Source organism: Indicator indicator, chromosome 16 (assembly GCF_027791375.1).
Source record: "Indicator indicator isolate 239-I01 chromosome 16, UM_Iind_1.1, whole genome shotgun sequence".
Taxonomy (NCBI): Eukaryota; Metazoa; Chordata; class Aves; order Piciformes; family Indicatoridae; genus Indicator; species Indicator indicator.
The window spans coordinates 6,688,054-6,704,249 of NC_072025.1; the positions used below are offsets into that span (position 1 = coordinate 6,688,054).

General features: G+C 37.6%; 1 protein-coding gene across 2 annotated transcripts in view; it reads left to right on the forward strand.

Annotated features, from left to right (window-relative positions):
- The first annotated feature begins 10,847 nt into the window (after positions 1-10,847).
- OTUD7A (OTU deubiquitinase 7A) overlaps positions 10,848-16,196 on the forward strand; it is a 46,239-nt gene continuing 40,890 nt past the window's right edge. Inside the window, exon 1 of one of the 2 annotated variants that reach the window (XM_054388020.1) lies at positions 10,848-10,968. In XM_054388020.1, coding sequence (XP_054243995.1) covers positions 10,884-10,968 — 85 coding nt within the window. In that variant the 5' untranslated portion in view covers positions 10,848-10,883. The remainder of the gene's footprint in view (positions 10,969-16,196) is intronic. The other variant, XM_054388019.1, reaches the window with a different exon arrangement.

Consider the following 16,196-nt stretch of genomic DNA (forward strand, 5'->3'; position numbering starts at 1 on the left):
TTCAGCACATTCTATGAATGCTTGGCAAGCTAGTAACTTGCTGTTCTTTATATGCATCTAAGGACTTAGAAGGACTTGCTTTTTGTATATAATCTGAAATTGAGAAGTTCAATTCTACCATTATTTTTAGGGAACTTGTAAGAGAGGGAACTTCCCTCTCAGTCTGACACAGCATCTGTGGGATGAACCAATTGGTTGGAATCAGTATTTTTAAGGGGAACATGGAAAAATCACCATTATGTATTTTGCCTTGAGGTGAAGAATAATGCAAAGTGAAGAGTAACAGACAGCCAAACCTTGTGTTTAAAACAGCAGTTGAATTATCTACCTCAAGGCATGAATATTCTGAAGATTCTATTTTACAAGACTCTAGTGCTTGATGTGTCGACTATGCACTTTACATACAATTAAGCATTTGAGTCTTTCTCTAGTCTCTGTGTACAAGAAGATAAAGGATGCTTGGAGAATTGTATCAATAAGACTGTTTATACAAAGCTCATGATGCTAATACTTTTGATGTCCTTTAAGCTTCTGCCTTCATATCCCTGTCAGCACAATCCACTGCACATATTTTCTGAGTCAAACCAGCATAAGCCAAGGAGAGGAGAAATGTGCTCCATTTCTCACATGGAAGAACCGTTAGTCAAGGTAAATAAGAACTTTTCTAGCTAGAGAAGAAATCTTTTCAATCATCAGTAACTTGTGACAGACTATAGAGACTTAGGAAATAGAGCAATAGATGTTTGTCATGCAGTGGATACAAAGAGAGTTTGAGATGAAAGTTCAGTACAAGAAAAATTCTATTTGTGCTAGCACTTCAGATTGTGTTCAAGAACCGATCATTAAAAGGTTAGATTGTTGAAGTACTGCTTTACACTGCAGAACAGGTACATAACTGCATAACTGTCACAGGTGCCTACAAGAATACAGAACCATTAGCCAGTCATAGATATCCTGCGGATAAGCTAAGGTCAGATGCTGTGTGTCAGATTTTGTACCCTTCCCCCACAGTTTTCAACACAGACATATGCAGGACACGGCAGATTGCACAAAACAAAATTAATGGCTGTGAACACACACTTGAGACTTTATGGGGTGACACTGATCCAGGTTCAGCAGAATATGAGCAGAAAAGATTTTCAGTACGGTGTGTCAGGCCCTACACTGTTGGGAAGCCTGTAGGAAGTATTTCAGTCCTGTGTCAAAAGCAGAATGGAAAATGGGATCCCTTTTGAGTTTAGGACAAGGATTGCATGAGAGACCTATTGAGATACTTCTGAAGACTGAGTAGAGGAATCTTCTGCAGCTCCTTGTCAGTCATTACTTTGAAATGACAGACAAAAGCAGGGAAAAACTGGGAATGTGACTGTGAATATTCATTCTTAATGAAGAACTTGTCTGCCATCTGTCCCCAGTTGATGTGACTAAGACTCCTTCTTACCCTGTTTGAGATCAAGGTCTTTGTTTTGGAATGTATCTTTATCTGTGTTTCCTCATTTTCTTTGCTAACTTCGCACAGAAGATGTTGCCAGGACCATACAAATGTAAAACAAGAATTCAGTATCTGTCCCCAGAATGATAAAGGAATTGCAGCTGATATTATATCCTGCAATTTTTGATAGCTAATCATAAAAAAACCAAAGTCTTGAAGCTGCAGTGTGTGTGTGTGTGTGTGTGTGTGAAAGAGAAATACCAAGAAGGGCTGAGCTATACGTATTTCCTCATACCCTAACAGTCATAGTATCCACAGTAATCCCTTAGATCCCTTACATCCAACACTGAACTAAATGGAATAATTTTTAGAATAGTTTAAATGGTACATTGTGGTTTGTGTACTGCAAGCACATGTATTAAGTCCTTTTTCAACTGAAGTACATCAGTTACTAGATGGAAAGTTGCTAGGTGGAAAGAGTTTGCTTTCCTGCACCACTGATGCATTCAACAGAGCTATACAAATGTTTCAATCATTGTTCGTTAATGTAGCTGAAAACAGTACCCTACCCTGACTGTTTGGTTATTTCCAGGGCAGAGATAAAAGTTATGGATCCTTAGCAGAAACACAATCATTTGTTTTTGAAGATTGTGTAATGGAGTTTTTCGTTATTTCCCCATAGCTAATAGGAGTTTCATAGTATAGATATCTCAGTTTGTTAATACATGGAAATGTTGAGACATATTGACACTTGATGGTTATTTTTATCCCTTGCAGATGAAGTAGCTTTTGAAGTGTTAGAGCTATTAAAAGTTACGTCTGTAAGTTGATGAGGGTTTTACAGGTTTTTTTTGGCTTGTGGGGGTTTTGTTGTTGTTGTGTGGTTTAAGTTCTAAGATGGTGATAAAGATGAGAGTCACAGCTAAATGCAATTTGACTGCTGCTTATATTTAATTTTTAATGTAAGAAATTATTCTTTTTATGTTATTATGAACTTATAATAGTTTGCCTCTGTATGAGGATATCTGTGATATGGCACATTCATAAGCTTCAACAGGGAGCTGACAATAAATCATTGGTCAGATGTGTGATTGTTGCATAAAACTATATCCCAGATAAGAGGAAAAAAAAAAAAGCTAGGAATCTTCTAAAGTATAATATATTAACTCACTTCATGTTACAGTGGAGTTACTACACAGACAACTGGGACTTTTTAAAATTATGTCCATATTTAATCTAAGAAATATTGAGAAATAATATAATATTATGAGTTCGTATAATAATTCTCACAAATTTGTAAAAATTATGAGACTTGTTAAATTTCTACCTGTTTCAGAATCATTGGAAGGAATGATATACATGATGAAAGAATTTGGGAAAATACCTTTAAATCCTGGTTTTGATAATGCTGGGTTCATTTAAAAGTACATGAGTTTGGATTAAAGTGGATTAAAAAATCATAAACAGCACAACTGATTTTTAAGTGACTTTTAAATAGTAAAGTCTATAGTAATGGGATTTTGTATTGCAAGCAGCAGGATTTACACTTAAGAGACATGACTAGATTATATGCAAAGGGAAATGCTGTTTCTTTAAAAATGAAAAAAATCCTGTGAAATAAAGTCATATTCCTTCTTTTTCCATATGTTTGACCTTTCTTTCCATGAAGGAAAATGGCTTTCCTGAGTCTTCTCCTGGATAGCTGTTTGCTAGTTCATTGCCTTAGATTTTGATAGCTTATGAGAAGGAAAACTTCCAAAGGTGTATTTGATGAATCTTAAGAAATTTTTAAGTGTGAATTACCATTTCCTGATAGGGTAGTCCTAAGGATATTTTTGTACATCCAGACTTTTAAAAAATTGATGTTTATTTTAATTGTCTGGATTGTGCCCAAGTAATCTTCTTGATGCAAATTACTGTACATGGTAATTTATCTGCATTGATAGTAGTATTCAGTAGGCTCCTAAGGTCAAAGGTGAAGCTGATTTTTTCCAGTTGTTACTATTCTGACAGCATGGAATAAGCACACTGATTTATATACTACTTCTTTTTTTTTTTTTCCAGATTTCTCAGGGGACAAAATTTTGCTTATTCATACCTTCTACTGTGGCAAAAATGGATTGTTTTCTTCACCAAAAACCAGCAGCATAATGCTCATCTGACACACACCTCAAGGAACTCTTACTTAAAGTCTGTTGTAAGTAATTCAAATTAAAATCTTGCTTAGAGGTAGCTTTACTCAGCTGTGTATCTATTTACAGCTCAGGAGTAAGTATCCTTAACAGGAGAACTAATCTTAGCAGTTTGGCTTTTCAGCAGCAGCTATTTGTTCTTAAGTGAAAGTAAAGGAGGACGTTGCTTGCCTTAAAGCGTAGGTTGAGGTTGAGCTGCTTCCTGACCGCTGCATGCCAGGGTGTCATACCTCTACGTTCTGTTCCTCTCCCCCCATCCCCTGTTCAAGTTGACTGTGATACAGATCAGAGGCTGTGAGGTTGTGCGTGAATAACATGATTGAAAAGATTATCTGCATTGTAAATGAGGACTTGGACTCCTGTTGCTATAGTGATTAATTTCAGAATTTGTAATGTAGAAATAGGGGGCTAAAGAACTCAAAAAAGGTAAGAAACAGCAAGTGGTTAAGCAGGTCTTCATTGTGTTGATCACTGAGCTGCATGCATTTTGTGGTGCCTGTAGGCCCAAGAGTTTCATTTGTAATGCAGACTTGAGAAAAACAATGAAACTTCTCATTTTATATATCCTATAGTGATTATTCAAACATCTTGCTTTTTCTGTACTGAAGTAAATTTTATGCAGAGTGTATGACATGTTTTTGTGAGATAAAAATGGTAAGATAAAAGAGTTTTGGCCAGCATTCCTTCTCTATTTGAAAGAAGGGTGACATTTGGAGGAATATGTTCAATATTTGGAAACAATATCTTTCTGTAGCATCAGGAAGAAATTATAAATGAGGAAAATGAAGGCAAAAGGAAAAAAATCTGAATGAGGAAAAAGATCTAGTGTGTTCATATTTCTTGTTTCTTTAGAGCTACATTCTAGTGGAAGAGATGTATGTAACTTAAGAGAACTATGCAATTAAGAAGAGGCCTTAGATTAACATTTTAATCATAGAATCACAGAATGTTAGGGATTGGGAGGGATCTCTAAAGATCATTGAGTCCAACTGCCCTGCAAAGCAGGACCACTTAGGACAGGTCACACAGGAACACATCCAGGCAGGTTTTGAAGATCTCTAGAGAAGCAGACTCCACAACCTCTCTGGGTAGCCTGTTCCAGTGCTCCATGACCCTCACAATAAAAAAAAAAAAAAAATCTCATGTTGAGATGGCATTTCTTGTGATGGAGTTTATGTCCATTACCCCTCATTCTATCACTGTGTATCACTGAAAAGAGACTGGTTTCATTCTCAAGACATCCACGCTTCAAATATTTGTAGATATTGATAAAGTCCGCTCTCAGCCTTCTCTTCTCCAGACTAAACAGCCCCAGGTCTGTCACTCTTTCCTTGTAAAAGAGATGCTCCAGTTCTTTAATCATTCTTTGTAATCACTCTCTTGAACTCTCTCCAGTAGTTCTCTGTCCCTCTTGAACTTTGGAGCCCAGAACTCTACACAATATTCCAGATGTCTAACTAGGGCTGAGTAGAGGGGGAGGAGAACCTCCCCTGACCTTCTGGACACACTCTTCTTAATGTACCCAAGTATACTATTGGCCTCCTTGGCCACCAGGACACATTGATGTCCCATGAATAACTTTACTATCAACCAGAACTCAAGGTCCTTCTCTGTGGAGTTACTGTCCAGCAGGTCAACCCCTAATCTGTACTTGTACATGGTGTTATTCCTCCCCAAGTACAGTACTCCACACTTATCCTTGAAATCCTAATTGTTGGATTTCCAGTACAGCCTAGTACAGTACTGAGTACTTCTCATTTTTGATTGATGCCTGAATTTTATTTTAAATGAAGGTCTTTGTTTCAGGGCAATTCCAGTTTTCTTGGTCCCATTACACTTACCTCTTTCACTGCTGCGTTCTGCCAGAATACAATTAACACCCTCTGAGAGACCCTGTGAATAAAGTAAGGGAAGCACAGTAATTGCCTTACATTCATTCTCGATCTGTTGTCCTGTAAGAAAGCAAAACCATTATAGCAACAGTGTTATCTTGAAAAAGTACTGATGAAGGGATGTAGAGGATCCTTATCCAGAAAGTCTCTATCTCTTGCTTGCTGGTTTATTTCAGTTTTAGACCCCTATTTCTGTGGACTTCTCATTTATCTAGACAGTTTTTCCCTCTGAGAATGTAATCATTCTAGAGTAAGAACAATAGCATGATGAAAACCTTCTGAAGCACTATGAAAATACAACTTCCAGCAGAGCATCCGAGCAGATGAATTAATCCTTGAGCGTGTGCATCTGATATCGGACCCAGTGCTGCTAGGGTCCTATAGGGACCTAGGGACATTTTGCTAGGCTGTCATCGGTGATGAAGTGCAAGTAGAGGACCTCTCAGTCGTTACCAGTGTTAGCAGTGACTGTAGGTGTTTCAGAACTTTTTCACAGGGATTCAAGTATTTTAAGGTATTGAGTGTCTCTAGCTTTCCATACCGTTTCTTCGGTAGGAGTGTACCATAGCTTTTAAATGCAGCAGTATCTTTTAAATTCTTTTCTACTTTATTTTATCTTAGACTCCAGTAAGAGGTTATAACTTCTAATTTTGAAATAATTCACCTCAAAAGATGATGCTGTTCAATATTATCATCAGTGAGAGAAGCAGTGGGATCAAGTGCACCCTCAGCAAGTTTGCAGATGACACCAAACTGACTGGTGCAGTTGGTATGCCTTAGGGATGGGATGGCATCCAGAGGGACCCAGACAAGCTGGAGAAGTGGACCTGGGTGAACCTCATGAGGTTCAACAGAGCCCAGTGCAAGGTCCTGCACCTGGGTCAGGAACATCCTGGTCATCAGTTTGGGCTGGAAGATGATGTGATAGAGAGCAGCCCTGTGGAAAAGGACTTGAGGGTACTAGTGGATGAAAAGTTAGAGATGTGCACTTGCAGCCTAGAAGGCCAATAGCATCCTGGGCTGCACCAAAGGAAGTGTGGCCAGCAGATCCAGGGAGGTGATTCTGCCACCCTGATCTAGTAAGACTTTACCTGGAGTACTGTGTCCAGCTGTGAGGCCCTCAACACAAAAAAGACATGGGCCTAATGGAGAGGGTCCAGAGGAGGTCCACAAAGATGATCAAGAGGGCTGTAGCACCTCTCCTATGAGGATAGGCTGAGAGAGTTAGAACTGTGCAGGCTGGAGAAGAGAAAGCTCTGGTGGGGGACCTTATTACAACATTTCAGTACCTGAAGGGGGCTTTGTATAAAGCTGGGGAAGGACTATTTACAAGGGCATGTAGCAACAGGACAAGGAGCAATGGTTTTAAACTAGAGAAAGGTAGATTTAATTTGGACATTAGGAAGAAGCTCTTCACTAAGATGGTGGTGGAACACTGGAGCAGGTTACCCAGGGAGATAGTGAAGGCCCCATCCCTGGAGACATTCAAGGTCAGGCTTGATGGGGCTCTGAGCAACCTGATCTGATTGGGGATGTCTCTGCTTACTGCAGGGGGGTTAGACTAGATGACCTTTAAAGGTCCCTGTCCACACAGTGCATTCTAAGAATCTATGATTCTATGATTTAGTGGTGTCCTTTATCAATAGTACCAGCTTCAAATGATTTAAATAAGTAAGCAAGTAGTAGATGTTTTAAGTAAGTAGCATTTCTGAAAAATCAGATATAGTTGTGGTTTTTAAAAATATTTCCTAGCTGGTCTCTGAATGAACTTAAAATAGTTGAACAATTGTATTTTCTAGAATAATAGCTCTTTTTTGATGGTTCCCATGGGGCTTTGGTGTGCTGACTGAGGATTCTTCAACATAGCTTACCTCATTCTCTATTTTTTCACCTTGTCTAATGTTCAGGGTTTATCTACAGAAGATACTGAAGAAAATTGATGCAAGTCAACTAAGTGTAGTAATTTAAAGAGGGCAGCTTAAATCTCACCAAGTCCCTGTGTGCACTCTCCCGTCCGTAATTAAAATGGCCTCCAATGAATTTAGTTTAATTCACTTCGAAGGCAAGATGAGCCAAACCAAATTAAGGCCACATTTTATTCCCAGATAAAAGGTGTTTGCAATGAATTTAATAGACATGGCAAATCCAGTTAAATTTCTTTGAGTTAATTTTCCTGACTTCCATTATGTAGACAAAACCTTCATAATAATGCCTGACTGGAGCTTTTATTTGTCTTTGTTTTTATTTGTCTTCTTCACCTTTTTGTTGCCATAAATCTTGCATTTTGTAGTTGAGAAGGTAGATGGCAAATGTTTGTACTAATTACTAAAAGTTGCCTTGTTATCCTACATGTTTTGAGACTCCACATTCTATAATTAATGTACAAATACCTCACTTTGCCATCAGGTCTAGTGCATGTTGCCTTTTGTTAGGTAGTTACCATCATTTTGGCTGCTTCAGCTAATGTCTTTTAATTCATCACCATAACTACACCTGCTATCAAGATCTTACCCATCCAACAACTTTTAAAAACGTTTTTTACAGATTTTGCAGAACTGAGTGATTATTATTACTTGCGACTTTGTGTCCCTTTTATAATATAATTAAGTGGTGCCTCTTAATGGAGTGATCTGCCATTGTGCTAGTAGAACTCAGTAAAATGCAGCTTGAGCTAGTTAGAGATGCTGTTGAGTAATTTGCCAGAAAATTTCTCCTTTCAAATTTTGAGTTGAATAATGTCAGACAGAGCTGCCATCAGTCAGGCTGCAATTTTGAAAGACTTCACTTTATATAGCTTCTGCTTTGGGATTTCTCTGAAATTGAATTCTTCCTCCAGGTTATTTTTAAGTTCATTAAAGAAAAAAATAAAATCACACTTCAGGATGAAGTACTACAGTTCAACAACTAGTGCTTGTTGAAAATCAACTAACAAACAAACAGAAAAAAAGAAACCAGGGGAAAATTGGATGCAAAAATACACACATTCCAAAAATGTTTATTTTTATTTTTCTCCTTTGGAAAAGGAGCATTTTTCCCTTTCAGAATTGAAAGTCAGCATGTTTCAGTTTTGATCTAACATTATCGCTGTGGTAGATTTCTCCAAGGGATATATTATAGAAGTGATAAATAAATAAGCATTATTGATTTAGTGTAGTCACTCTAGTGGTGCTTAGTGGTTGAGTAAAATACGCATCTGCAAAAGACACATGGCTTGTTGCACTCTAAGTACTGGATTCTGACTTAGTGTGACAGTATGACACAAAACCCCCTTTGAAATCCCAGAGAACAGCAAGTCTCTGTTAAATGTAGTCATCAAATTGCTGAGCCATTTAAATTCAAGGTAGGAAAATAAACTATTCTTTCTGCAAGCAGTAAAATTAATTTAATTGTAAATATTCAAATGTATGAAGAGCTAAGGTCTAAAGAAACAAGCAAAGATCAATGAAACAACTGTCAAGTGTATACTAATTCAAAATAATTAACATTTTTAGGAACATTTGGAGTTTTTAAAAAATTCTTCCTTCCAAACGATGACTTTTTTTCCAAAGGGACTATTTGTTATGCCACTTCTTCACATATAGTCGCTATGACCTTTGAAAAGGGGCTATAAAATACTCTGTGACATTTTTCACCAGTGTAAATTGTTGTATAAACTCATTTTCAGGAAGAATCTCACTTCTGATACTTTCTTTGCATCTGTATCTAAAGCCCATCCATATGTGTATAACCTGTCAGAATACTTTTGCATAATAACTACTTTAGAAATTCCAGGGGTTAAGTCCTGCTAAGCTTTTTTCCTTTGTGCCTCTCCCAGCTGGCCTCAGTCAGTCCAGGTGCTTATACTGTGTATTTGTTGCAGGTGTTTCTAGTATAGTTTGTGGAGGTGGCTTCTCCACTGAACATTTCTCTGTAGAAATACTACAATAAAGGAAACCAGAAAAAAGACTCAAGATCCTGGATCCTCTGTGTACTCTTGGCTCCAAAACTATGGAGAGATCAACCTTGAGTCCCTATGAGTAGTTTCTACCATAGGCTCCTGTTGAGGCCAAGGGCTCAGCTGGCCCAAGGACAACTGCACATACTATCTCCTGTTTGATCTTTTCAGAAGCTTATCAGTGCTCAGGGCCCCAGTTGAAATAGTTCCTCTTTCGTCTCACTTGATACACAATCTGTCTGCAACCTGGAATATGCATTCTCCAGAAAGCTCCAGTGCCTAGGAAAGCTTGTGTTTCTCATTCATCGTCTTCTGGCAATATGGCTGTTACACTATTGATCACATCCATTGGGATATGATGTCTGTCTTGACATTTTATTGCCCCAGACTGCATCTTTTGTACAGGTCCTTTGACCTTGCTTTGCTTTATGTCAAAACCAGCTCTCAGAAGAATTTTGGTTATTCTTTTCCCTTTCTCAAACACTTCCTTCGCTGCATTGCCCTATATGATCATGGTGTCATGTAGTGTGAATGTTTGGGGGCTTTACCCTTTTCCTGTTCACTCGGTATCTCACCATGGAAATGGTAATGCTATGCTTCCATCCCTTGGGCAATCAGCTCAGTATGGGCTAGTCCTCTGTGTGAAAGGAACTTGTAACCTGCAGTCTGCTGTCAAAGGAATCGAGAAATACGCTTAGGTAATGTAGAATACCATTTAATAATTGCCTTTGACTCCAGTTCATGTTGGTGTTCTAGGCTGGTATTCTAGGCTGGTACAGCAGCACACAATATCTGTGTCCCCTCTTGCTCACCCCCAAGCCTATTTGCTGTGGGGGCAGACTGGAAAACAGAGAAAGCCTTGCAGCTGTGTAAACAGTGTTTAGCAATGACTAAAATATTGATGTCTTACCAGTGCTGGTTTAGCCACAATTCTAGAAAACTAATGAAGAAAATTAACTCCATCCCAGCAAGACCCAGTACAGAGGAGAAACTATAAATTACAGAAATGACATTGGGAAGGCAAACATAAGAACAAATACCAAGCTCTGTTGTGTATGTGTTATTAAGTAAGGCAAAAGAGCTCAAGATTAGTCCAACATTTAAATACTTCCTAAACTTGAGTATGAGCACTGACACTGATATAATGGTGCCTGTGTTTAGCTGGATTGAAGTCTTCAAGTGTGAGTAATCAACGGCTTCTAGGCTAAGGCAGAAATGGATGACAAATGCTGTTTATTTTAATATGTTGTAACTTGAATGTTTTAGCATTTTTAATAGTCTTGTTTGGAGAAGAGAGGAAAAAAGTGGGTTTACATCACTTTCAAGTATATTCTAAAATCCTATCTCTTTTTTTTCTCCTTGGCAGATGGATGCCTTCTAGTCAACCAGCAAGTCCTGCTGCTGCATGTCTGGCAGCATCTCTGAATGATCACATGACTCTTGATATGGATGCAGTCCTGTCAGACTTTGTTCGGTCCACAGGGGCAGAACCAGGTCTGGCAAGAGATTTACTGGAAGGTAAGCTTTCAGGTCACAAATATTTCCTGTGTTCATTGCTCACTTAAAGCAAGAACCAATTATAAAAAGACAACTCCAGTCTAGGAAAATAGACATTTCTTAGTAGGTCAACTCTTTTAATAAGCTGACTATAGGTTATATTAAAGTGTTTTCAGCAAAACCTTAAAATGTTCTTAGTGTTAGGTTGCTGTATTTTGTTATTAAGAGTCGTGCCTTAAAGGTATATATGCAAGCAAGAGAGGGGAGGGGCTTTAGCTGAGTTTTGCCATTTTCGGTTGCCTGAAATTAGTTGTATATGTTTTGTCTCACGTCAAAACAACTAAGTTTGGTCTGAAATAGACTTACTGTGAAGTGGTAGAGAAACCAGAGATATTTTGAGGGCCCAGTGATTAGTATGGGTACCAGAACTTTATGGTATGGGAGTGGAATGGCTAGATTAAAAAACAGCTAAGAAGCCATATCAGAAAAATAACTGGATCTTTTTATTTATTTTATTGTAGTTGTTTGAAGTTTATAGGCTTATAAGTGGAAAGACACCTTTGGTATTTGAAGGCATTCCGCAATAACTCTGGGTTTTTTTCCATCTGCTGTGGGCTAACAACAGTTGTGAAGATAGAAAATTAGAAAAGAGTGGTGACATCTGTGTAAATTGTGAGGCCTTGATACATAACTAGTGGTCTTTCTCCCTGACAGTTTGAGGGGTTTTAAATCTTAATATGCTTTAAGAAATTGTGTGTTAAAAATAACTACTGAACAGCCACAGCAGGCTTAAAAGTATACAACATGGTATGTATATATCCTTTTATGTAAGAGCAATTTCATATTATTGTATGTATGCTGAAAGTTTTAGATCTGCTATATGTTCATTTTTATTTTTTTTTTAAACTATGGGGTTTTCACTAATAAGGAATAATATGTTATTAATTCAGAGATGCCCACAATTTTGCAGCATTTCCCAAGTCATCTGCAATAAAGTCTCAGAATACCTAGCTATGAATGCTGCCATCATTGGCTCACAATGTTTATGAGACCTCTCTTCTGTCTGATTTGATCAACCTGTCTTTAGCCTAGACTGTCTTAGTTTGTTAGTCTTGCAAAAAATACTAGAAGGTTTTTCCTAGCATTATCAGGACTTTTTATTCCTGGACTATCTTTTTTTTCAGACCCATTTCTAATATTGTTTCCTTTGTTCATCTTTGAATTTCACTATCTTCTAGACCATCAAGGCTACCAGTTTCTGCTTCCTTATCCAATTATTGTAATAGATTAATAGTTTTGCTTTGATTGTCCTGTGGGATGCATCAGGACAGTATTGTGCACAGTATGTGGTGTTCTTCCCAGGAACAAATCAGTGAGTTAAATACAAAGACTGTTTTACAGTAGCTGAAAAAAAAAAAATCTCTGTATTGCATACAGATTTTTCTAAACTGCCAGAAGCTCTCTTAAATATTGGCTCTGTTGATGTTTCTATACTCTGCTTGTCCTGCTGATAAAATCCCTGCAGTTTTTTTCTCATGAACTTTGTGTTGAGCACAGCTGCTTATCTCACTAAAACATTCTGCTCCTTGTGCTTGATACATATCTTCCATAAAATATCCATTCTTCCATTCTTGATTTGAAATGAAGATATAGAGATATTTTTTTTTTAAATACAATATATACACACATATTAGTTCTAGTTTATTTGTGTCTGATTCTCTTTGGCAGGTGTTAGTATCCTAAAAATATACCGGAATCAATTGCTTTTCTGTCTAACTTCAATAAGCTAAACATGCTGAGCTCCATATTTCACTTTCTGTCTATGTATTTTTTTTCTCTTTCAAAATAATGTATACAGAATATTTTGGGTATTTTTCTATGTATCTTTCTAGTGCAAAGATTGTCTTTTTGCAGTTACGTTGCCTATGGTACTGCTTGTATCTTTGGCCAGGTTTGCTTTAGTATTGCACAGGAGCTTGTGCTCCAGTCAATGCTCAGTTTGACGTTTCAGAGTTACCAGTTCTAGAATTCCATGCAGTTGCTTAACTGTTGAGTTCAGATTTCACAGATTTAAAATCTTAGTCATTATTTCAATAGTATGAGAACATCATCATACACATCTGAAAATAGATGTGTATGCAGACTTCTAAAGCCAAGTTCTGAGTTCTGCAGAGAAAATTAATTTTCATGACATTGCTATGTTGTTATTTTAAAAAGCCTTATCTATCTATTCAGCCATTCATGAGTGGATAAAATTGCATTAGAAATTGCTTAGTGCTCAATGCAAAATTTTGTGTTTCATTCATATTTTTCAAATACTACTTACTTAGTCTGAAAGGCCCAGTGGTAGGTTACATGCTATTTGTTGTTTATGTGATAGAACTATGGGAACTTGGAGAAAGTACAAAGAAAGGTATGTGGAGCCAGAAGGGGCTTAGCACTTAACAGTAGCACATGTACCTATGCTTTCATAAGTCACCTGTCTTACTGTTTGAGTTTTCTTGAGATTTTTTTGAGTATTGTAAGGAACCTCCCTTCTATTATAGTTTATTCTGATAATATGGTACATTTATCAGCAGCCCATTTCTGCTGTTAAGGAAAACTTTTTAAACTTGAGATTATGATTTGATATGTCATAAAGCTCTGTGCTATGGTTGATTCAATGATTTTTTTTTTCTCCCTTCATTAGATCATATAGAAATGTTTCAAAACTAAGGTATTTTCCCAACTGTTCAATGTAACAGCGGCAATATTTATGACTGGATGTATTTTGTAAATGTACGCCGTTTATGTTAAATAGTAATTAAGCATGGCAGAGAGACTGTTAGAATAGTGTAGAATTGTATAACAGGCATATTGTAAAGCATGCATTGTTTTGAAGCAAATGTTTTGATGCCATAGGTTTGTTACCCTACTACTCACGCACATCTATGAAAGATACACAATCATATGAGTAATCGAAGCTTATTCCACTCTCTAATGTGCTATGGGTGCTTAGTAACTCAGATAAATGAAAGCTTAGAATAACTTTATAGCTTTAAAGTGTGAATATTCTTCTCTCCCTTTCTGTGTCCATCTTTTTTTCCCTTACTTTTGAACATTCCAATAACTGCATGCCCACTTCTAGGATAAGAACCCAAAGCATCCAAGATCATGAGAAAAAGCCTTTTATGGGTATTAAATACATCTAACTCAGACTGCATCTTATCTGTCTCAATTCAGGAGCCTGTCATCTACCCTTCTTGGTACTAGTATAATTTTTTTTCATGTGCCCACACTGTGCCTGCATGCCTGAGCCATAGCTGAATGAGCTATTTCTGGGCTCAATTCTCCAGATGACTTGTCTCCACATCAGAATCTGTCTTCCATTAGAAGCTGCAGTACTCTTTGTCTGCTCTCTTAGTTGCAGGCAGTGTCTTGTGCATAGAATACTTTGTACTTGGTTTTGGATGATTATTTGTCTTGGTATCTTTCTATACGTTTTATACTGAAGGGCTTTTTCTTCCTCTACTCAGCACTCTTTGCTCTCTTCATTTGAGCACTGTCCTGGACCACCCAGACTGCTTCCATCATTCTTTTCAGTTGAAAGAACAGCTTTCTGCCAGCCCTGTCACACTTCCGAGCTACTATTACATCTGAATTACTAAAATGAGAAGCACAGTTCTTTCAGCTTGGTTATGATTACAAGACTTCACAGTTTTCATCCTTGTTTAGGACTCCAGGGTGGAAGTGGACACTTGTTTGATAGCTATTTACCCCATCATTTCTAATCTTGCAGAGACTGAAGTAAACACCCAGCAGGAACTGCCTTTTGAGAGCCTGCATATCTACAGATAAGTGTCCTCAATTTCGTGGCATCTCCAAGAGATCATAAATCCTGATGCTTTTACGTTAATAATAATGAGTCAACCAAAGAATGAGTATGTCCCTGGGTAAATAAAAGGGCACCAAAAGCTATTTGCTGTTTGTACCAGATAATAAATAAAATTGCAGATTGGGGACAATATGAGCACCATGTATGTCAGCAAATTATAGAGTAGAGAGTGACTGTGGCAGTTGCTTTGCTCTTTGAGTAGCGTTTGACTCAGGCGACATGGAAGCTGGATCTGAAATTACACAGGGTGATGGCTCAGGAGTCAGATCTGCTTGAAGCAGATCACTTTGTATCGAAAACATCTGCTTGTAGATCTGAGATCTTGTCTCTGTGCACTTTCATTCCAGAGGAAGGAAGACTGTAGAAGTTTGTCTCCCCAAAAAAAAATTCACAGCAGATTTATTCAATCATCCTTCCTAAAAACAAGAGCATTCCCATCACTATAAATCTTGCTGTAACAATTTTTCACATAACTCCTTGAGATAAAGGACTCCTTTTGAAGTAGCATCATCAAAGTGCACAGCTTTTCCTGAGATGAGATCTGACTGTTCTAGGAAGCATTTGTATTTATTCTCATATGTGCTGATGTCAGTGCCTCGATTTTCAAGAAGGTGAATGGATCATAAATTTCCAAATTTAAAGCATAGACAGGAAGTGAGAAGTGGATCTTAAAAAATGTCGTTTTTCAATTTAAAACTAACCTATCAATTGCTGTGCAAAAGAACTGAAAGAAATGGAACGTGAATATCACTGTCGTGCATTATGTACTAACCCCCAAGCCTTTTCCCTCACCTATATTAGAAACACTGAAGATGTTTCAGACATGAGAACTAGGTGGACATAGCAGAAGTTAGGAAGAGCCGAAGGGAAGGTTTAGTATTGCTTTTTGGTTTTCTTTGATGAAACGAGAATGTGTTGTTGGGAATGCCTGGATGCTACCAGATTTCCATTAGTTACATAGAGATTTGAATTTCAGCCGCCACTTAATTTGGGGGATAACAGTGGAAAGACCAAGCAAACACACAAAAATCTAATTTTACTCTAAAAGCAAGCTAAAATAAAAGCCCATGTTCAAGTGGTTAATATTGACAGAGCAGTTTAACAATTCATGTGACGCAGGTGAATGAAACAACAATCTCAGCAAAATAGTTTGAAAAGCAGCCCATACTGGTAGGCATGTGTGGTGCTGCTTTGAATAGGATTAGGTCAGGATGTGTATTAGACTAGTGTCACAGGAAAACATGAAATCACCTGCAGGACTCTCCAGATAGCATCTTTCTATAAGCATGTTGTTAATGGACCCCAGACCCAAAGGTACCTTAACATCAGTGGAAAGACTTTTACTTCACTAAGCTTTGGAAACGTTCTTAAACAC